Source organism: Mchenga conophoros, linkage group LG15 (genome assembly GCF_057382185.1).
Source record: "Mchenga conophoros isolate Kocher_MC1m ecotype Shallow Benthic linkage group LG15, M_conophoros_male_GT1.1, whole genome shotgun sequence".
Classification (NCBI taxonomy): domain Eukaryota; kingdom Metazoa; phylum Chordata; class Actinopteri; order Cichliformes; family Cichlidae; genus Mchenga; species Mchenga conophoros.
The window spans coordinates 18,123,259-18,144,236 of NC_140540.1; the positions used below are offsets into that span (position 1 = coordinate 18,123,259).

General features: G+C 39.1%; 2 protein-coding genes across 2 annotated transcripts in view; one reads left to right on the forward strand and one right to left on the reverse strand.

The window, feature by feature from the left end:
* The window catches only part of syne2a (spectrin repeat containing, nuclear envelope 2a), an 88,262-nt gene extending 72,465 nt beyond the window's left edge, over nt 1–15,797 (reverse strand). The window contains exons 1-30 of the mRNA XM_085246081.1: nt 15,667–15,797; nt 15,485–15,564; nt 15,283–15,399; nt 12,508–12,569; nt 11,209–11,304; nt 11,013–11,090; nt 10,828–10,920; nt 10,459–10,655; nt 10,058–10,257; nt 9,683–9,783; nt 9,125–9,238; nt 8,905–9,042; nt 8,282–8,446; nt 8,025–8,137; nt 7,711–7,879; nt 7,399–7,495; nt 7,091–7,287; nt 6,789–6,941; nt 6,526–6,663; nt 6,322–6,423; nt 5,997–6,164; nt 5,728–5,886; nt 4,921–5,643; nt 4,387–4,521; nt 3,766–3,915; nt 3,474–3,640; nt 2,500–2,836; nt 1,158–1,273; nt 863–983; nt 489–658 (exon numbers count right to left, since the gene is read on the reverse strand). Coding sequence (XP_085102207.1) covers nt 489–658; nt 863–983; nt 1,158–1,273; nt 2,500–2,836; nt 3,474–3,640; nt 3,766–3,915; nt 4,387–4,521; nt 4,921–5,643; nt 5,728–5,886; nt 5,997–6,164; nt 6,322–6,423; nt 6,526–6,663; nt 6,789–6,941; nt 7,091–7,287; nt 7,399–7,495; nt 7,711–7,879; nt 8,025–8,137; nt 8,282–8,446; nt 8,905–9,042; nt 9,125–9,238; nt 9,683–9,783; nt 10,058–10,257; nt 10,459–10,655; nt 10,828–10,920; nt 11,013–11,090; nt 11,209–11,304; nt 12,508–12,569; nt 15,283–15,358 — 4,535 coding nt within the window. The 5' untranslated portion in view covers nt 15,359–15,399; nt 15,485–15,564; nt 15,667–15,797. The remainder of the gene's footprint in view (nt 1–488; nt 659–862; nt 984–1,157; nt 1,274–2,499; nt 2,837–3,473; nt 3,641–3,765; nt 3,916–4,386; nt 4,522–4,920; nt 5,644–5,727; nt 5,887–5,996; nt 6,165–6,321; nt 6,424–6,525; nt 6,664–6,788; nt 6,942–7,090; nt 7,288–7,398; nt 7,496–7,710; nt 7,880–8,024; nt 8,138–8,281; nt 8,447–8,904; nt 9,043–9,124; nt 9,239–9,682; nt 9,784–10,057; nt 10,258–10,458; nt 10,656–10,827; nt 10,921–11,012; nt 11,091–11,208; nt 11,305–12,507; nt 12,570–15,282; nt 15,400–15,484; nt 15,565–15,666) is intronic.
* A 1,623-nt stretch (nt 15,798–17,420) lies between these two features.
* On the forward strand, nt 17,421–20,145 carry atp5mj (ATP synthase membrane subunit j). The gene is made up of 4 exons (XM_085248248.1): nt 17,421–17,577; nt 18,315–18,438; nt 18,843–18,866; nt 20,014–20,145. The coding sequence occupies exons 2-4, from the start codon at nt 18,315–18,317 to the stop codon at nt 20,025–20,027; spliced, it is 162 nt and encodes a 53-aa protein (XP_085104374.1). The 5' UTR covers nt 17,421–17,577; the 3' UTR covers nt 20,028–20,145.
* The last annotated feature ends 833 nt before the right edge of the window (nt 20,146–20,978 follow it).

Genomic DNA, 20,978 nt, shown 5'->3' on the forward strand with positions numbered 1-20,978 from the left:
TTTTCAATTGACGTCTATAGACGTCAATGGCAGTGAATGAGTTAAGAACGTTGTGTCAAACATGCTAATACTGCTGTAAATCTGTTAGCATTTAACAGTCTTTCAACAAGAACGCTGTAAACACTGAACAAACTAAACTAAATGGAGCAACTTATCACTAACTGCATACTTCCACAAACAAACCATATGTCCCACAGACCATATGTCAGTTCATGCAGCCTAGTAGAGTGCATGCACATATAAACACATGCATATAATATCTGTTTTCATGTAGTAGTCGCTTTATATCTCTTTAGCTTCAACATTAACACCCGATTTCTGCATATGCTCTGTGTTGTTACTGTAAAATAAACTTAAAGTAAGTCTTTAAATGGGCAAGAAAGTAGCTACTTTAATTTAAAATTGTCTAATATTTGCAAGGAAAGCACTAACTGTATGAAACGCACATTAAAATTGCTAATTTTTTTTATTTAAGAGGGTAGCTGCACCTGGTCTGTAGGCACACTTGTTGTTCTCTCCACTGCTGATTCAGATACCCCTGCTCTCGTTCCACTTCACTCCAACCCTCCTCCCTGGTCATCGGCTGGGCAAACTGGGAAAACTGGGTATACTGGAGCTCAACATCAAACCAAAGTGCTTCTGTCTCTTTTTTCAAGGTCTGTTGAGGTGAAACATGTTTATGAAACAATCACAGCAATAATATTTTAAGCCAAAAGTTAGAGCTTACAAATAAATTCATGCTTAACAATTGTAAAAACATTCTAGTATGTAGAAGACCACAGTTAAGACATAATAATGAACACATATGTAAGAGTAGGACTTTAAAATGAGAATTCTGGTAAAAGTAAGTGCTCAAACTTGCCTGTAGATGCTTCTTTTGGTTCTGCAGGGCAAGGATAGAGACTGGATCTGGGATAAATGACTCCAAAAGTAGCTTGTTCTCCTGAAGCTGAGATTTAAATGCTGAGCAGAGCTTTCTATAACTTGAGAGAGATTTACACATTGTTTCATTACTAAAATTTCTGAGACTGACTGGGAAGTAAATATGATGCAAAATCAGTGACGTCTAGTAAATCTTACTAGCATATTAGTATTTTACAAGCTGTCAGTTCTAAAAACAACACCAATGTGTAATAAAGTGGGATAGTGAAGCATACCTCTCCTGCACTTCCTGTTCAGAGGGATGTTCTTTTTGAGATGGAGCAGCTGGCTCTGGGATGATGGTCCACTGTGCTTCCTGCTTGGTCTCCACCGTGTTGCTCCTAACAACTGCCTGCGAGGTGAGAGAGTTGCATAGTAACAGTCCAGTAAAGAAAAGAGGAAAAGATGGAGCAGTGAGCCTATCCAATTACCAAGGATTAGCACTCTGCAGCCGGTGCTTTTCCTTGTCCAGCCAATAAAACTGCTGAATTGGTTTCTGGCTAGGAAGGTTTCTTTAAATGAACAAAGTAAATGACATTTAATAGAGTTATTAATGTTTTACCTCTGTAGTCTGCTGCATTTTTTATGAACTGTCAGATATTCAAATATTAATGTCTGCAAGCTCTTCCAGAATGAAACTGTTCATTTATAGTGCCTACTGTAATTTAGAGCAATTTTGTGACTGTAAAATATAATTTTGTAATCTAGGTTCATAGTCCTGGAGCTGGGATTGGTATACAATAGATTTTCTAATACAGTACTATTAGCTGCATAAACATTTTGTCACTATGAAATATAGCATTATATACAAAGATTCTCTTTCTTGGTGTTTTCAAATTATGAAAAATCATGGAGAAAAGAATACACCAGCTGAGTCTGAGTCATGGTGGCACACTGCTAGCACTGTCCACATTCAAAAACACTGGACACCACATCACAGTTTCTTCTTAGTCAGAGTCTGGACAAAACACAGAATGACTGAAATACCCATCCATCCTTTTTCTCTTGCTGTTCTGGATCATGTTCATGTACTATGGCTTTTTCTCTAATTCTTTGTATAACAGAGTCCCAAATTTGGGAGGTTTGTGGTTGTAAATCGTGTAGAATATTAGAATTAGTTATAAAATCGCAATTTAAAGCTAGCGGCTGATCAAATAAAAGGAGATAGTCATCATTTAAAATACAGTCTTGCTATTGCTATGACAAAAGATATCTGTACACAAAAAGTAGTCATAGATTTGCAGTGTTGTTTCATTCCTGCTGTCTAATCCATAGACCCACCACCAAGTCTGGCCAATTTTCACATCTTTCAGTTCAGATTCCACTCTGATTAGCATCCTAAACAAAACTTTTGAATAAATATTTTAATAACAAATCTAATTTTCTTGCAATTCAACATTTATCTTTGTGTTCCTAGATTTAATTTTTGAATTTAAATATCTTGACTTGATTGCATAAAAAAACAATAACTCCATATTACTAGTTTTATTCTCAGAGCTCACAAAGTACCAAAACATAGAATTGAGAAACTGAAGAAAAACAAAATTGAAGCAGATCAGTGATGTAATCTGAGCATACCTGTGCATGAGTTTGGATTTGCTGACTGCTCTCTGCGTAGTGCAGTAGACGGGCTTTCAGCAGCTGCTCTTTGGCTCGAAGTGAAGGCTTTGGATTTTGTTCTGACCTGCCGTCTCTGTTTTTTGTCAGGTGGACCTCACTCTCTGTTGGGACTTCCTGAACTTTCAGTTTGAGGATATCACCATGAGGCTGCACTGACACAACATGAGAAACGGGCGCGAGGTCTTCATGTGGGCTGTCATCGCTTTGTTTCTGTGGGAGATTGTTGCTCGGCTGTGTGTTGGCCGACACGTCAGTCGCGCTCAGTGGGGCGTCTCCCCCAGGCTGCCGTCCCCTGCTGAGATAAGAAATGTTTATCGGGGGGATGTCAGGGGCAGCCAGTTCGAACCGCTCATTCAAACAGACATCTGATTAAGATTAATAGACCGGAAGGATTACAGAGTGACAATTGTAAATAAGAAACGGTCTTCTTCAAGTAAATCGCTTTGAATTCAAGTCACAATTCTAATAACTTGAAAAATGATTTAAGGGTAAGTTCAAACGCAACAAGATTCTAATCAAGTTCTGTCTAATTTAGGCAAATAGAGTTTTCACAATCTAAATTAGACCTTCTTCCTGCAATTTTAACTTCCTTTTGAGTCTGAGCTTCCTTTGTGAAACCCAGAGGAATTTCATCAGTGTTGCCCGTGTCTAACTTTCAGCAAACTTACAAAGAAAACTACCAAGCCGATAGGCATGAACATTGTTGGAGAAATGGCGCCACTTTCTTTGAAACTGCAAAATAGGGCCTCGCCTTTGTAGTTTTCAAATCAAACAGAGCATCAAACTGAAAATTATTTCTAGATGTAGGAAATAAAAGTCTGACAATAATGATTAAAACAGTTTCCATTAAAGAAAAAGGCAACTCTAACAAAAGGTCACATTGAAGAACATTTCTGATTTCTGTTTCTTTCTTAACGTTAGCGTTTTCAGACCTGTTAGCTGGGACTGCAGCATCCCTTGGTTGTGTTTCCTCTACTTCATCTGACTCGCTCAGCTGGTCTGTAGCGAGGCAGGAGGATTTTTTTGGCGTCAGTGTTTCGCACAGCTCTCTGAGGGATTCAACACGTTCCTCAATAGATGCGGCTCCCTCAGTGACAGCCTGGGAGAAATATGAGCTCCTGAGAAGCTGAAGGCAAATCTTTCTTTCTACAGTAATTTGACCATCTGCCAGGCAGATACAAACACAGCACAGTCCCATGTTAATACTATGTTAGAGACAAGTACCTGCTGCTGCTGCAAAGAATCATCGTCAGTCTGGTCAGTGTGGACAGTGTTAGTATGCGTTTCACACTGCACAACAGAAAATGACTGCTTCCCTTCTCTGATCTTTGACCACAAGATCGGAATAAAAGCAGCCATTTCTCTGCGTGCATCCTGTGCATGACAAAAGCAAGCAGAAAAAATTTTAACCAAAGTTTTTAGGAAAAAAATAGAATATATCAAATTTATCAGATTAATTTGTGAAGACGCTCACACACAAAAAGATTCTTGAAAAGTCCAAAACAAATCCTGTATGACTGGATCGTATTTGACCTATTATTACGTGTTATTTTCCACTATATAAAAACATTCACTGTTTTATGCCTATGACCAAAAAGCAAACCAAAAGAATATCACAGAATGACTTCATTATAACTGAGATGTAGTCTGTTTCTTTTAACACTAGAATAAATATAATCCCCTTTTAGGTAGTGATACTGATTATAATGCAAAGTAAGAAAGATCTACATGTGCTTGTGAATGATTTAGGTATTTGGTTCAGGTCTTTACATTAGATTTAACTCTGAATAAAAATGACTGGATCAGTCAGTCAATTACAGACTATGTGTGCAGTTCCTGTCATACCTCCCACTGATTTCTCACTGAGTCAGAGAGGAGCATCAAGTCCTGGAGCTGGGATCCAGAGCAGAAAGCCCCAAAACCTTCCACTGCACAAAGGAACTCTTCGAGCATGGCAGGCTGCAGAATTTTTAAAGCTTTCTGCACAGAAAGACATATAGCTGTAAAGAGATGCACAAACGATACTGGTAGCAACACAAATCAAAATACCAGAGACCTTGAAAGAAAGTGTTTGAATTATGAATATTCAGGCACGTTTCAAGGCCTTGGTGTTTCAGCACTGAAAGCATCTAAATTATATTAAAGCCTCTGTTTTAAACATTTAATAAGCAACAATTGGGTGGATTTCTGCCTTTAAACTCACCTTGAAATGTTGTCAAAGTAATAAACCGAGAAAATAATAAGCAAATCAGCTGTGTGATCACTAGTAATTCAATTACATTTGTTGATTTGAGTCAAAAAACTGAAGTGACAGTTGAAAACATCTGTTAAAGATAGTGACGGCCTTCTTAATTTGTTCTGTGATGTTTGGTAGCGTACCTGTTTCTTCTTGGCTTCCGACTCTGAAATCTCTTTGCCACCAAATAACTTCATCGCTTGCTGGATGCGTCCCTGCAGACGAAACCGGGCCTTCTCCAGCCTGCTTCTCGCCATTGACTGGGCTTTTGAATGGACTTCCCTGTGGACCATAACTGGTGGTTGTGGAGGTTTACTGCTCTGTATAGAGCTCGGTCCTGTGTTCTTGTGCTTGGTTTGAAATTGGCAAGGTAAACTTCCTCCATATTTAGCGGGAACTGGACTCTCTGAAAACTTTCCCTTAATAGAAGTTTGAGTCGTAGCAGGTAGCGGCTGATCATTTTCACTGAAACTTGAAGCTAGGGGATGTGATTTAGAAAATGACTGTGGCTGGATCAAAAGCTCAGATTCAGCTTCTTTTGCAGATTGAAGAAAATGAGATTGAATATAAGTTACAGGTGGGTAACTGGTGACTATTTTGGGTGTAATAATATCTTTTTCATCATGTAATTTTCCCTGGAGATCTCTTGTCCTTTGTTGAGGAGTGGAAGCTGAAAGCTGATTTGAGTGCTGAGATTGGAGCATGATGTTCCCAATGTTCTCTACATGTTTGCTTCTGGCCACAACTAATAACTCAATCTCAGGCTGTTTCTTTGTCCGAAAGATTGTTTCAACGGCTGGTTGATTCTTAGGAAATTCACCAACTTCCTGCTTATACCCAAGAGAACTAAACATCCCCAGAATGTCCTAAAAAATGCAAAGCATACAAATGAATAAAAGGGACTATTATGGGACTGAAAAAAAGTTATTACATCTATTGTTTTACTTTACCTGGCAGTAGGAGACTGCTTCTGTGACCCTGTCCTTCAGGCTAGAGGTGCTGAGGTGCTGCAGAGGAGAGGTTTTCTGTAGTATTGCAACAAGGCCTTGAAGATCCTGTTCCTCGGTTTTAACCTGGTTTGCCAACTGGAAGCCTCGAGAGATTAGCCCCTGGAAGTGTTAAAGTGTGTATTGAATTTAACAGCTTCATATATGCTTTATATTTTCCCTCTCTAACAAAACGCCTAATTAGAAACAACATGAAGCTTTGGTTTGCTGACTTTTGCTGTAGGCTCCATTGTAGGGTGTCCTCTGTGACTTTTTTCCTTTAGGTGATTGTAACAGTCCATCGCATCAGTGCTCCAACGATCCAGCTCAGCCAGACCACCTTCCAGCCTGGATGCAGCCTGCTGCAGCTCCCCACAGGCCCCCTCTGCTTCAACAAGCATCTACAGTACAAATAAACAGTCAGACTGTTCTTTGTTTGCTATAATTCAACATAGGAGAACTGGACTCTAGTAAATTTGCACAATGTTTGCCTGTGCGCTGATTTAATATTCTAGGAATATTAAAGAGAATTTCCCTGCATCTCAGTGAGCATCCTACCTGTGGGAGAGTTTTCTGGATCTTTTCAAAGTAGCTTGTTTGAAAGTCGGGAGAAGAGCTAAGAGATGACACGTTCACTTCTGCCATCTTTTTACTCAGTAACTGAAATATTATAAAGTATGAGACAGTAGCTCAAATAACAAAAAGATTTGTTTGTTTATTTATTATTTACTGATCAATTCAGCCTTTTGAAATTTTACTAACCTGTAATTTCTGTCTGATAGCCTTTAGTGGCACTGAGGCCACCTCAAGTGGCTGTCTGAGGAGCAGGCTGGCCTCCTGGGTCATTGAATGCACCATTTGAAGACATGATGCACCACTACAGGGCTCTGATGATACCTCCTAAAAGACAAAATCTTTATGTCTAACACGCTCCTTTATTTTTAATGTCTCCTTATGTCAAATACAAAATAACAAACAGAACTAGACCTGCATAAAAGACATATTGTTAATAGATGAATACTTACAAACATAGCCTTCTTCATGTATTCAGCCCACTGAATGTTGACTTTGCTCAACTGTTCGACCAGACTGAGACTGACTGACGTTTCCGTCACTTCTATGAGATAGTTCCCTGCCTCATTTAATTGAGCTTGATGTGAAGTCCACTCACTAACATCCTACAGTATCCAAGTATTTTAAAAAGCAAAGAAAAACCAGCAACAATGAGGATATTTTGAAATCATTTTTTTAAATGATGATGATAGGAGAAGAAAGGAGATTTTTAAGTTACACAACAGTTACTACAGGACAAACAGGGTAAAGTTACCTGTGTTGCAGCTGGGGACTGAATTCGTTTCTCCTGCGCCAGCCACGCCTGTAGAGAAGCAAGGTTTTTGTTGTACGTCTCCCATGCACACAAAACTCTCTCCATGGTACCCCTAGTAGCAGTCACAGCCTGTTTGACCATTTCAACTTCACTCTCTGCTTCCTTCACCTGACGAGTAACAAGCTGGAAATTTTCGCCTGGGGTGTGAAAAGTGTGTGAAAGTCAAATCTCGTCTTAAAAAAAACCCTAATTACTTGATTACATTTCTATTGAGTTCATGACAATATGATTTTATGTTTACTCCATACTTAGCGCTGCTTTGCTGGTATAAACATTCGCCTTCTCCTTCAGGGTGTGCAGAGCGCTTGTCAGAGTGAAAAGCAGGTCTTGATGCTCAATTGTTTCCTAGAAAACAAATCACAGAAAATAATAATTTTTTGTTTCCTTTTTGTCTTTCAGGAAGAATTTGATCCCAAATGACTCACTGGATATATCCTATTTAAATTGTAAGGGCCTGGCCTTGAAGTAACATGTAATAGAATATATGCCATTCACTGTTAGTCATCATTGGAATTAGTAATAGAAGCTTTTACATATTACTCTCTCAGATATACACTCACATGCCAGTCCTGCAGAAGAACATGTGTGGTCTCCTGAGACCTGTAGGGTGTTTTCCAGGACTGGACCTTGGCACCGATCTGGCTCAGGAGGTCCAGGATGGTGTGACGGGACTCCTGGTATTCCAGCTTGATCCCTCGATACTTGGTTGAGACCCGAATGCTGGTTAAACTGTTTGAAAATTAAGATGCAAACAAACTGCTTTTTTCTTTTCAAACACAAGACTTGGAGATTTGTGCCTTTAAACCTGCATATAGTGATAAAAAAATCATAATACATTCAATAATTATAGGATTTTAACAATTGGGTCACATACCGTTTTCTTATCTCATCAAACTTTTCAAGGGGGACCACTATGTTCCCCGAGTCGTCCATGTTGTGATAAGTCTCAAGAATATTGACATAATGGCCCATTTCTTTATTTATATTCTGAAAAGTGAAAAAACACAGTAAACAAGATTTTTAAGCTTTAATCTGAATAATGTTGCTCTTCAGAGTTTCAGGACACTGTTATCAAGTTTTGTCACAAGATCACATTTTCTTTCTTTGTATGTAGCTTCAACACAAACGAACCTTTAGGCTATCCTGCTGAGCTCTTGCTTCTTTAGCGGCATCTGAATGGTCTTTCACTTTCCCTGCGTCTTCTGCAAGCCCTGCCTCTGCACGCTGCAGCCATGCAACAACAGAGTCCAGAGGAGGAGGAAGACTCAGGTCCAAGTCTGCTTTACACCTCTGCAGCTGCAGAACGACACACATATACAAACAACTTGATATGAGCAATCTGCTTCACTAAAACGAGCAGTTTTCTATACTGACGACTTTCCGTAAATATTAAAATAATGTGGCGTTATTGTTAGGTGACTCTTCACTGTTCCTGTTAATGCTACAGTGTAAAATCACTGACAGTTGTTGTTTGATGGAAAGAGATGCTATACCATGAGTGAGTTCATGTGCGGGGTTATTGACCCCGTGAAGCATAATGTAGTACAGCAAAACTGTTCAATAAAAAGCCCCTTTCTGCTTGGGGTAGAACAGCAGGCTCAACCTCTGTTGTAAAGATTCCTCAACTCACCACAATATTTTAAAATAATGTCCCCACAAATGTCCCCAACAGCTTAACAAAAAAATACCAAGGTTAAAAACTAAAACCCTGAATGTAACCTTGCTTCTTATTATGCAAAAATACATTTCCTGACCTCTTCCTCCAGTTGATCCCACGCTGTCCTGAGAAAACACTGCTGCTGACTCAGCTCAGGGCGGCGTCTTAGGGCAGCCAGGAGGGTCATCACTGGTCTCCGTTGCTCAGTGAAAGAGCCAGCGAGGCTCTGAAGCACCTGATAAATCAAACATGATAACTCCTTAACCTTACAACCTACACACGCTGAACATGTAATTTAATCCTTAATACTGCATTACCTGATATTTTTCAGCATAACTTGAGTTCTCTGCAGCCTTCCATGAATCTGACAGTTCCTGATAGGCTTGTTCCAGCCAGCATGTCACTTGCTGTGCTCGTTCACTTGGAGAAACCTAAATTTTCATAACCAAAGCTGTCAGTAACGACCATTGCAGTGTTAGAATAAGTTGTCAGGGCCACGCGATCAAGCAGTTCATGCCATTACACGAGACTTAGACAGTTATGAACATTAATAAGTACCATTATTTAATAGAGAAAAGAAAGACTTCCGTAACAAAAGTGACAGAGTGTTAAAGGATTCATTGTGTACCTCGTGTACTGGTGAGACAGCAATTGCTGGAGTAAAGTGTGCAGGCAGAGTCTCAGGTGAGCAAAAGGAGGGCTGGGCCAAAGGAAACAGCTATAGCACCACCACCAGATCAAACCATGAAAAACAGTATTGAAAGGAGGAGGACAGAAAGATGGTTGACCACCCTTACATTCATGAAGGTTCTTGTAGAAGACCAAAAGACAGCAGGATGTGCTGAAAAAATGAGAAATGTGATCTCATCGCTAACCTGGAGGTGGTCATCAGGTGCTGGCATGTCGCTGGAGTATTGCAGAAATTGGGCCACATAGGTCATGATAGACTTTTCATCAGGACTGCTAACATCAACATCTGAGGTGAAAGGCAATGAGAACAATTTGATTCAAAATTCTCCCATTAGTTTGCTTTTGTTTTCTTTTTTGTATAATACTCAAGTTTTCAAGTTTGCCTATTGCAGAATCAAAGCTTAGTTTTGGGGGGGGGGGGGGGGGGGGTTGTTTTGTTTTTTTTAATCAATCTAAACCTTTTGGAGTCATTCCTTCATTCCTGAGAAAAGGTCATCATATTATCCAGAATTACAACAAATATCACTGTGAAATGCCCCCTAACATTTTATCAGACTCACCCTGAGGTTCCAGCAGGCGGGGTATATGCAGCTCTTGCTCAGCAAGGTGAAATGCTTCTTCCAGGTTCTCCTGGTTGCTTCTGGATTGGACCAGTGAGAGATCAACCAACTGAGGCCTGAGAGAAGACAGGATGGCCAGGAAGACCTCTCCACTTCTCCAGCTTGACTTAAAGTCCTTCACATTAACAGAGCAATGAACTCTAGAAAGAGGAAGACAAGGTCCACAACCTTTAGATGACTAACGCATTGATCACTTAGATGGATCGCACTGAGAAGATTAAAAAATGACAAAAAAGAATATTATTAATCATTAAAAACTCAAGATACCAGTGTAAAAAAAATGGTTACAGCATAAACATTGTAAATATTAAAATTTATACAATATAAAGAAAAACCCTCACTTTTTGCATTGGTCCCTGACCCACATGAGCAGGGCCTTCTTGGCAGATACACGGAAACGTCTGTGGAGCGGTGATGTCCGACCTGCGGGGACTGGACTAGCTGGAACAGGGCTGCCGGACCAGGAGTCCAGGCTGGAGAGAGAGTCGAGGGAGGAATGACGCGAGCTAAAGGAGAGCGCACTGGCCAGCTCCTCAATCTAAAACAAACAGAGATGGTAAACATATTGTGCATTAACTGATCAATACCTTCATAAAGTTAAACTTAGAATCAGTGCAAGGATTTTTAAACAACTGTGATAAATCTTAACATGTTTTGTTAAGATGTCCTGCCATTAGTATCTGAGTAATGCTTCATTCCACTGTACTCACGTGACAGTGGAGTATGACGGTCCATACGAGGCCTAGGATGATGGACGGCCGCCCATCTATGATATCTGGGATGTTAATGTTCACCAGTTTGACCTGAAGCACACCGAACAACAGCGGCAAAAGCATTAAACACACTACAGACACACATATATTATATTGTAATGTTTTTCAGTGTGCAAACGTACATTTTTTTTCTTGAGAAATTTTAATGCCGTCTCAATATTGGCCCTCTGCTGGAAAACCCCACGACCTTTTTGTCTTTTCTATAATGACAGTGGCAGACAATTCTCAATATCAGTTATGCCATTTTATCTTCCCAATAGTTGTCTTCACATAAGGAGAAAATTAGAATTTATTCATTTCACTGATGTTAAAACTCACCATCATCTGGCCACTCATCACCTCCAGCAGGTCGAGCAGCTTTGACCCATCTCTGAGATCACAAAATAGGTCTGACACAAATGAGGGCGGGCTTCCCTGTAGCAATGCACAAAATATAGTTTTACTGATTTTATCTGCACAATGTAGCAAAGTAAACAAGCAGGTGTGTTTGTATAAAAGCTATTTCCTGTTTTTAGAACCACAGAAATACGCAGTGAGTTTAAGCTGACAGTGACACCTAAAGTTGAATTACGTATATTATTTTATATAATTTTGCAATTATAATAAAATCTTTGATCTAAACAACTCTTGGTCACACTGGGTGTTAAACTGAATGATAATTATAGAAAAGAGAATTTTTTTAGTGCTTCCATGTGTCAAAGAAGCTGATGAAAATATCATTTCTGACCTTAACTGACATCAAGTGCAGCAGGAAGCACAAAGGTTAATAGAAGTTGTCTTCTTCATTGGGCAATGTCCAAAGTGTGTATGCCACTTTTTATTGCACAGTAACTTGAAAATTTACATGCTACACACAAAATATACAGCACGAACCAAGCTGATCCACATTTTAATGTTTCGAAGCTGCAATGCGTTTATATAAAAGCATTTTCTTGTTCACAGTGGCAAACACTGACCTCTACGTATAAAGGAAGTACCTCGGGTTTGCTAGTTTTGATTTCGGCTTGGAGCACAGTCATGTGGACATGAGCTGCCTCGGTTCATGTTACATGTTGTTCAGCTCTACTGAGCACTATTTATACCCCAGACTGGTGTCAGCAGCTCAAGGTCTCTTTCCCATGAGATCCATGAGTTGCTTCCCTGCTCTCACCAGTGAGTAAGCATGTTACGCTCTCCAGCTAACATGCAGCTAACCTTTCAACCACAGCATGAAGTCATGTTAATCTGTATTGCTGATAAAGCATCTGCAACATTTACTTTTTGACTGTTTATGTCGCATAAAAAAGTGCATTGAGGACAAGCAATGCAATTTGCTGTTTTCTTTGTACATGTATTATGCAGATGGCATGCCTAGAAGTATATATACCATTTTCACCAATTTCCTAACTACTATAGTCTTTAAACATCCATATTCCCAACCAAACTGTTAATAAAGCACCAGGAATTACTTTAAAAGCAAGGATTTGTCAGTTATTTGGCACTACCTCAAGCATAAAATATCTCAAATTTGAATTTACAGCTGCATAGTCTTCCTGCAGTTTGCCATTCCCTTTGCTAAACAAATAAATATAGTTAAATTCATTGTGCACCTTACACAGATATAACACCTTAACATACCTTAGCAAGTTGAGCATTTATCCAGTTGGTGAATGTCCTTTTCTGAATCTGTTCATGCTCCACTGTTAGGGAAATATAGATAGAAATTGTTGATAGAATGTATAGATTTCTTTGATTAGAACAGTACTTAAGTATTAGACACTAAAAAGAGATACTGTTATGCTAAAGAGAAATGAAAACACAGTCAAGCTGGCTGATTTATGCAAAAGCTTCACTCAAACGCAGCAAAAGCCTCAAAAGTGTCTAGTTCTGTTCTTGTCTCTAGGTCTGTGTGAGCCATCAGTTTTAACACCTAATGCACTAAATGCACAATATCAACAAATACATTACGGCGTATTCCCCAAAGCACCATTATTATTATTCCTTTACTGTCCATATCAGGATCAAGCTGATGTAACGTCCATAACAAAGCTGTAGTTTATAACTGCAAAGGGACCTTTGTTGTGAGTTACAATCACGAGGAGGTCATAAACTACTCACCGACATCAGAAAAAGAGAAACATTTTTGACCCTCCATTCTTATAATGAATAATTAACAAACCCATGAATAATGATTTTAGGTGTCCACAACATAAAGCTTCTGCCTTGGCCACCAGATAATCCTGGTGTCAAAAGCTTCTTCTTTAAGCTAAAGACATGCTAAATGCTAGGATCTCCCTAACAGATGGGACAGCTTCCAAGTCACAGTCATAGATACTGGGGCATGCGCACACACACACGCAGAGCAAATATACACACAGGAACATTCACAGTAACAACAAATGCCCAGACTGACACATGTACGCACACACAGAGTGAGATATTTTGGATCAAATGATGCTTGATGCGCACAAGAACACATCCTAAACTCCCACTGCCAAACCTTTGCACTTTTTACTGTAAATAACATCAGACTGCTTTCCTACAGTAATCAGAAAATGAAGAAAAGCATGAAATTATCAGGGAGTAGTTGCCTGTTTCCATCTCAAGTCTAACCACAATAAGTTACATAACAGTCAACGAGACCCGAAAGCAAGCTGTTGACAGTAGCCTTAAGGAAATATAATATATTGATATTTTGTCTGACAGAAACAAAAAAGCCCACAGACACTTGTTTTGGACTCGTTTCCTGGTATCAATTTTGACCAAGAATCTGAGCAACTAATGCTTCTGTTTGTTTAAGAGCTTGCCAAAACAGGCCACTCCCGAGCATTTGAAACACTGAACTCCACCCACCTCACCTGGCATTGGCGGCATAAAGGCGTCACCACATTAACGCCTGAAGCCCTCATTGGATTTTTTTCCTTTTTTAAATCCCTGGATTTAGTTGGTTACAGCTCTGGAACTCTAAGGCCTAAATGAACCACCTTGGACTCTACAGAAAGCGAAACTTGCAAGAATTTTAAAATACAGTAATTCCCCTGTATGTAATTTTCTTATCACAAGACAACAGTGAGGTTTTCACTTTCACCAAATCAAAACTTCCTGTTCTCAGTTCATTTTTGAGTAGGCATTAGCTAAATATGCTTTTCCAGGTCAAATCACAGTGATTGAGGCAAATGTTTACAAGTGATTCTGAGTTTAAGGCGTGGGCATATGAGCAGCACTGATTACATCACAACTAATTTGGTATAATATGCGGTTTACACATGTAGAAACTTGAGGTTTCCATTGCACATACATAGGAAATGGGAGAAATCTTGTATCCAGTAGTTAAACTTCGAATCTGAAAACAATACTTGCTTATTTATAGATGTTTTGATCAGATTAATGAATGGAGTCATATTAGTTTTTTCTTCAACTGAGACACAATTACAAAGACTAAGCGATCCTGACGTAGACCCTGATGAAGAGTCTTGTTTTTCAATTGTTGCCAGTCTACTCATAGAATAACTTTAACTACAATTTTACTTGAAAACAGAACTGCTTTCTGCAGTTATACCCCTTGTGGGATCAGCTATCAAGGCCATGCAACCTTTGGTAAATGATGTGTAAGATTTTGGTGATATTTTTAGTATCAATGCTGAGTGACTCTATGATGTACTATTTGCCATGATGCTCACACACTGCTTATATGCGTGTTTTGGTACATAGCTGATATCAAATATTCCTAGATGCAAATAAATGGAGACAAAACAGATAAGAAAAAAAGCATAGTGTTTCTTCCTTTTTAAAATGGGCATGAGTCACATACACATAATTTATTTGGGAAATTAAAACAGAGTCAATAATAATTGGAGTTCTCTTGATAAAAGGTGAAGTTTAATGCAGACTTGATGGTGTGGATCAAATGAAGCCGAGCAGATAGATTGCTTTTATTGAAAGGTTATTTGTCATGAATCTTCAAAGTAAAAGACTAAGACGCAACAAAGTGCCAAACCCTCCTTTTAACTGCAGATTATCTTCTGAACTGGGGTAGTGAAAGTGCTGTGGTCTGCGTGTGTTTTATTATACAGCTTTAAAAAAAATACGCCTACACTAGAAAAACGTGAGCACAACATTAAACACTTTCTAAGCACGATTCAGTCTTCGGGCTGGAGTTGTGCTTTTCACACTTTCACTTTCATTACACTACCAGTTCTGTAGTTTAGAACTGGAATGCTAACTTCACAAGTAACTGTGATGGAAAATAAAGTGAAGCAGAATTTTTTTATCTATGCAATTTTGTAATGTTTCTCCAAAATTATTGGTCTTTAATGAGTAGCTGATCTCAGAGAGTTGCTCACCACCACAGTGACTCCCTGCGACAGCACATCACATGTCACAACATCTATGTAAGTGCAAAAATAGCCTGACCTTGGAGAAGCATGTGCACATTGTCGATGTCCAGTGGAATCCCTCCATCGCCTTCTTCTGCTTCACCTGAAGCCATGCAGTCTCCGCAGCAGAGCCCAGAATTGACTTCAGGAAAGTCTAGGAGAAAAATATTAGTAAATCATCTGCTCGGGGGGAAGACCGCAACACTGAGGTTTTTCTTCTAAAACATTTTTCTACTCACTGGTTAGTCATGTTAGGAACACACCTATCCACACCCTTGCTTTTCTGCAGGCAGACAGGCTCAGGCACACACTCTCTGAGCTGAAAAAAGTAAAAACTCTGGCGTCCATAATGAGCTACCAACACACTGCCATAGTGTGGACATACAAAAATAGATGACCTGGTCACAAATCTTTAACATACCTGTAAGCAGGGCTGTAGTCACTGCAGACAGCTACTGCAGGGCATGGCAGTGAAGAACCCAGATGAGAGTTAAGAGTGTACAATAAATCTCCTCAGCTGTGTCCTTTGAATATGGCAAAACAGTGTTGAGTGTCTTCAAATAGGATATGGCCTTTAGTGCTCATAAATGAAACAAGGTGCTTTGCTTGTTGGTGGGAGAGAACAGCAAAGAGTGGAAAGTCCCGCCCTGTCTGGCTGTATAAGCAAATCATTTACGCAGACTCTCAGACAAACCCAGCAGCCTTTGGCTACAAAACAATCAAACACTGTAAAATCGTAAGGTGAGCTTCTTTAGTGTTCAGCTCTATTTATTAAAGCAAATAATTGTATTTCAGGAATCAAAAGTGCTTCTACTTAAATATTTTTTATAGGACAGCTGGGAATCACTAGGAAAGTAGTGTCATTCCAACAGTGAGCAGTGAATAATCTTTCTCATCAGGTTTCATATTGAGTGTAAAACACATGGATGACCGGGAGAAGCACAGTTACAAAATTTCTGACCTGAAAAGAATAATCACCATATCGTGAGCTAAAATGTCTCATTGCTTGTTATTTACTTGTCTCACCTAAAGAGAAGGTAGGAGTTTTGAATGGGAGAACATGATACACAATGCCATTTTTACCCTTGAGAGAGGTGCCAGTGTTTTATTTGTTATTTCACTATGGTGAGCAGTGGAAAGTCTTTGTGCCCCGGCAGCTGCACCCTTACCTCAAATTCCCACCTGTTATGGCTGTGGCAGAAAAAGGTAATGTTTGAAAGCGGAGCAGGCTTTAAGGTTTATCTGCTATTCTTTAGCTAAACGCAGACAAGGTACACTTTGAGAGTTAAAATTTAAAGTTAGGAAGTTAGTCTTCCAGCTCAGTACGCTGACTTTTAACACTTATAAGTTGCTGTCTACTTAAACCCATGGGTTGTCAAGAACTCAAACGCAAAGAAACCGAGCCAACTGTTTGCATTTGATCTTATCTTAAAACATACTTCTGGCTTACCAAGCAATAATCAACTGATTATGAATATTCAATTCAGTTCAATTCCATTCTGTTTTATTTAGACAGCACCAAATCACAACAATAGTCGCCTCAAGGCACTTTATAATGTAAGGTAGACCCTACAATAATACATACAGAGAAACACCCAACAATCATATGATCCCCTATGAGCAAGTACTTTGGCGACAGTGGGAAGGAAAAACTCCCTTTTAACAGGAAGAAACCTGCGGCAGAACCAGGCTCGGGGAGGGGCAGCCATCTGCTGCGACCAGTTGGGCTGAGAGAAGGAAGACAGGATAAAAGGCGTGCTGTGGAAGAAAGCTAGAGATTAATAACAAGTATGATTCAGTGCAGAGAGGTCTAATTACACATAGTGAGTGAGAAAGGTGACTGAAGAGGAAATAGTGAATGCAAGAAATAGTCAATATGAGGCTAGACTTGCAATTGCAATGCAAAAAGTACACTTTGCAGTCCATACCACTTATTTTAAATATTTAGTTACACATTACTGCAGACCTTAAAAAGATAAATCTACTAGAAAAAATATACAATAACATATAGATAAACTATTACTATAGATACTGTATAACTAGATATATATATTATAGATCTTTTACACGTCACAGTCTACCTGAGTATCAATGCTGACCATGTCCACCCCTTTATGATCACAGTGTACCCATGGCTGCTTTCAGCAGGAAAATGCACCGTGTCACAAAGCTTAGTTTGTCTCAAACTGGTCCCTCCATTCGGTGGCACTACGGAGCAAAAACGTACCGGAAGTACTACGCTGTTGAAAGTAGAAGAAGCTTTCCCCCACGACTTTGACGTTTAGCAGCAGCGCTGTCTTGACCTTCCTTCTGCAGCGTGACAAACTAAAATGTAAGGGTGGATTTCATTTTTATTTAGCAAGGTTACTTTAACGATAACATAACAACACTCAGTGCATCACGATAGGTATTTAAAATAAAGCTGGATGACTAACTGTGGACATGTATGCTGCCTTTCCAGGTGTTTCTTGCTAGCTAGCGTCTTGCTAAGGCTAGTTGGCGTTCTTTGTAGTTCTACAGAAAAGATGCTAATCTGTCCGTCACGGGCCGTTTTATTGAATGAAATAGTTAGCTTCTCGCGCTAAGCTGTTATTTATTTACGTGTAAACTTTCTCTTTTTTCTCGTATTAGCGACATGTATGTATTTATTATTACACGTAACGGGTAACTAAAAGCTTGCTAGCAGGCAGGTCGGTATCAGCAGGGACATTAACCCAACAAGTCAGTTAATCAGTAGTATAATAAAGTTTAGAAAAATGTTTCTTTAACGCATCTTTTCTTTGGTGGCCATAGTCATCAGATAGACCTCCGTGTTGAGGGTCAAGGTGTCACTCTGTGCGAATTAATTTCTGATTAACTGGCTTCTGAGAGTTAGCTATAGTCGAAATTGGTGCTGACTGAATGTTAGTTTAGTGTTCATGCAGCTTCGGGTTAGATATTCAGATTATGCAAGGTGGGTTTTTTTTGTTTTGTTTTTTTTGTTTGTTTGTTTGTTTGTTTGTTTTTGTTTTTTGAGGATTTTAACAGAGGACCTGTAATTTCATACTTTGCTGCTGCTTCCTCCTTCAGATGGCTGGACGTGCGTTTGCAAGCTGGTGGTCCCTGATGAGCCCTTACTACACTAAGGCATACCAAGAGATGTGGGCTGGTGTTGGCATCATGACATACCTGTACTACAAAGTTTCCTATGGGGGTGAGTTCAAAAATTCATTATTATTATTATTATTTATAACATTATATTAGATGTCATCTACTAGAAGTGCAGATAAAATATGACATGCAAACTTAAAATGACCCTTTGAACCTGTATTGTAACTGCCTTTTTTTTTTTAGTAAACAGACTGATTGAAACAACCTGTTAGGCATCAGTCTGCAGTTTCTATGCCAAAATCTTCAAATTAATATTCGCTTTTGTGTGATTTGTGAGGTGCTTTCATACAGTCTCTTAATTGCAATTTGTATTTTACTGCTATGTGAATGCTTTGGTCCTTTATTGAAAAGCTGTTAGTAAAAAATCATTAAAGTATTACTGACAATCTAGATGGGTTGTTTCATTGTATTTGTTAAACAAATCTTTTTGGTTTTCTGTCATCTCAGGCAAGAAGAAGGCTGTGAAGGACAGTAAGTACTAACTTATTTTACCAATACTATAATTCAAGTTCAAGAAATGTGACTTTAAGTGTGGTGACATAAGTTTGTCTGCAGTGCTGGGAGCTATACCAAATCGCCACTGAGCTTTGTAAGCACTATGTGGCATTTATTTTTATTCAGTAATGCTTAACAAGAATATTAAATGTATTGGCTATTTTAATTGCCAGATTATCTTGATATTTCCATCTTAAGACGCATAATACAACATAAAATATACCATGACAGTCTCTAAAAATCTTTGTGACAAAGATGAGTTATGGTAAATGGCCTGTATTTGTATAGCGTATTTGTATAAGGACCCCAAAGCGCTTTACACATCCACACATTCACACACACATTCACACACTGGTGATGGCAAGCTACGTTGTAGCCACAGCCACCCTGGGGCGCACTGACAGAGGCGAGGCTGCCGGACACTGGCGCCACCGGGCCCTCTGACCACCATCAGTAGGCAACGGGTGAAGTGTCTTGCCCAAGGACACAACAACCAAGACTGTCCAAGCCGGGGCTCGAACCGGCAACCTTCCAATTACAAGGCGAACTCACAACTCTTGAGCCACGATCGCCAACCCATTGTTAAATTCATTAAAATGAATATTCCCATTCACAGGCCACCATACATATATTTAAAATGAAGCTGTAAATTAGTTAATCTGGTTAGTTTGTGAAAAGCACACAATTACAGCTTTAACCAAGAACATCTGTACCATAAAGTGGTGCAAAAACGCAGATTCAGACTTACTCAGAATGAGCTGTATATAAGAAAATGGCTTAAAGTTGCTGTTAGTGACCACTGTCATATTTAGAATAGAGGAAATATTTGTGAATGTGTAAATGTAATGAAAAATCTGATTTAGACTTGATCTGAGATTGAGTGGTAGAGCAATGAACATGATCTGTACCACTCTGGAAAAAGTCAAGTTATTCTGTTAGATGGTGTGCTGTTGCATGTGTTTACCTCCAGATGTCACTAGCGGGTTACTTGGACAATCTTGTTATTTCTTGGTGATATTTGTTGCTGCAATATATTGACTGTAATCTCATCTTGCATGGTTGGACAGGACTTACTGACTTTTACTGATTAAACATTTTCCTCTCTTTATTTTTTTTCCCCCAGAGCCCCACCATTGAGCTTTCCACCATGCAGACCAACCCTCCACCTGTTGTGAAATAATACCCCCCAATCCAGAGGCTCAGCTTCATATTAGAATTTTTGTTAATATGGAACAAATAAAGTTGTTTTCCTCAACTTTGGTTAATTTGGCTTTCTCTCTCTCTCTCTCTCTCTCTCTCTCTCTCTCTCTCTCTCTCTCTCTCTCTCTTTTCATAAAGCAACAGCACTAGATTTTCTTTTTCCTGTGGTGACCGTAGACACACAAAGACTAACCAAAATAAGATCACAATCAAGAGAAGGGTATATAAATGATCCTTAAGCTCTTCTCTGAACAAAACCATGAGAAGACTTAAGTGTCTGCACTGTTTTTAAATAAAAAGGCCTCTTGATGATTACATTGAGGTCAATACATTCTTAAAAGTATACAAGTGGGACTAGTTTATTCACATTGTTGTTGATGCTTTGTAATACAAATATTGCAAGTCCACCAACTATATTGAGCTTGCATTGCTTTATGGTTAGACTCTAAATTCAAAATGAACTATGAACTGTCACATCCCAATTAAGGTTTTACATTATTTAGTCAGGCTTGTACTGTTTTGGACAGTTGTATCCTTTTGCACTTTAGTGTTTCCTTTTGGAAGGAGGAGGGGAAAAGCTGGGAATAAGTGAGCTATTTATAGCCAGTGAATCGCAGTTTGGGTTTGCATTTTAACTAACTGAATTGGGAATAAGTTGCAGCACTACTATATTTGGCAATGAGTGGGTGTTAAGAGTGGTCAGTCATTCTTGGAAACCAGGAATCTCGGTTTTTGATGTGCTGAGGTCACTTGATAAAGCTAAGAACTTACAATTGTATATCCAGCATTGGTTACATTATTCTTGTGAAGTCCACACTCATCTGTTCAGCTGCACAGTGAATTGTAGCATCATGACTGATGTGTTGACAAAAAATCAATAGGAAATAA

What these genes read in the sequence shown, in the direction of transcription:
- atp5mj (XM_085248248.1), top strand. Translation starts at nt 18,315, where the DNA reads ATGGCTGGACGTGCGTTTGCAAGCTGGTGGTCCCTGATGAGCCCTTAC. An exon ending in CTACAAAGTTTCCTATGGGG is followed by an intron (nt 18,439 to 18,842) that starts GTGAGTTCAAAA and finishes CTGTCATCTCAG; the next exon opens with GCAAGAAGAAGGCTGTGAAG.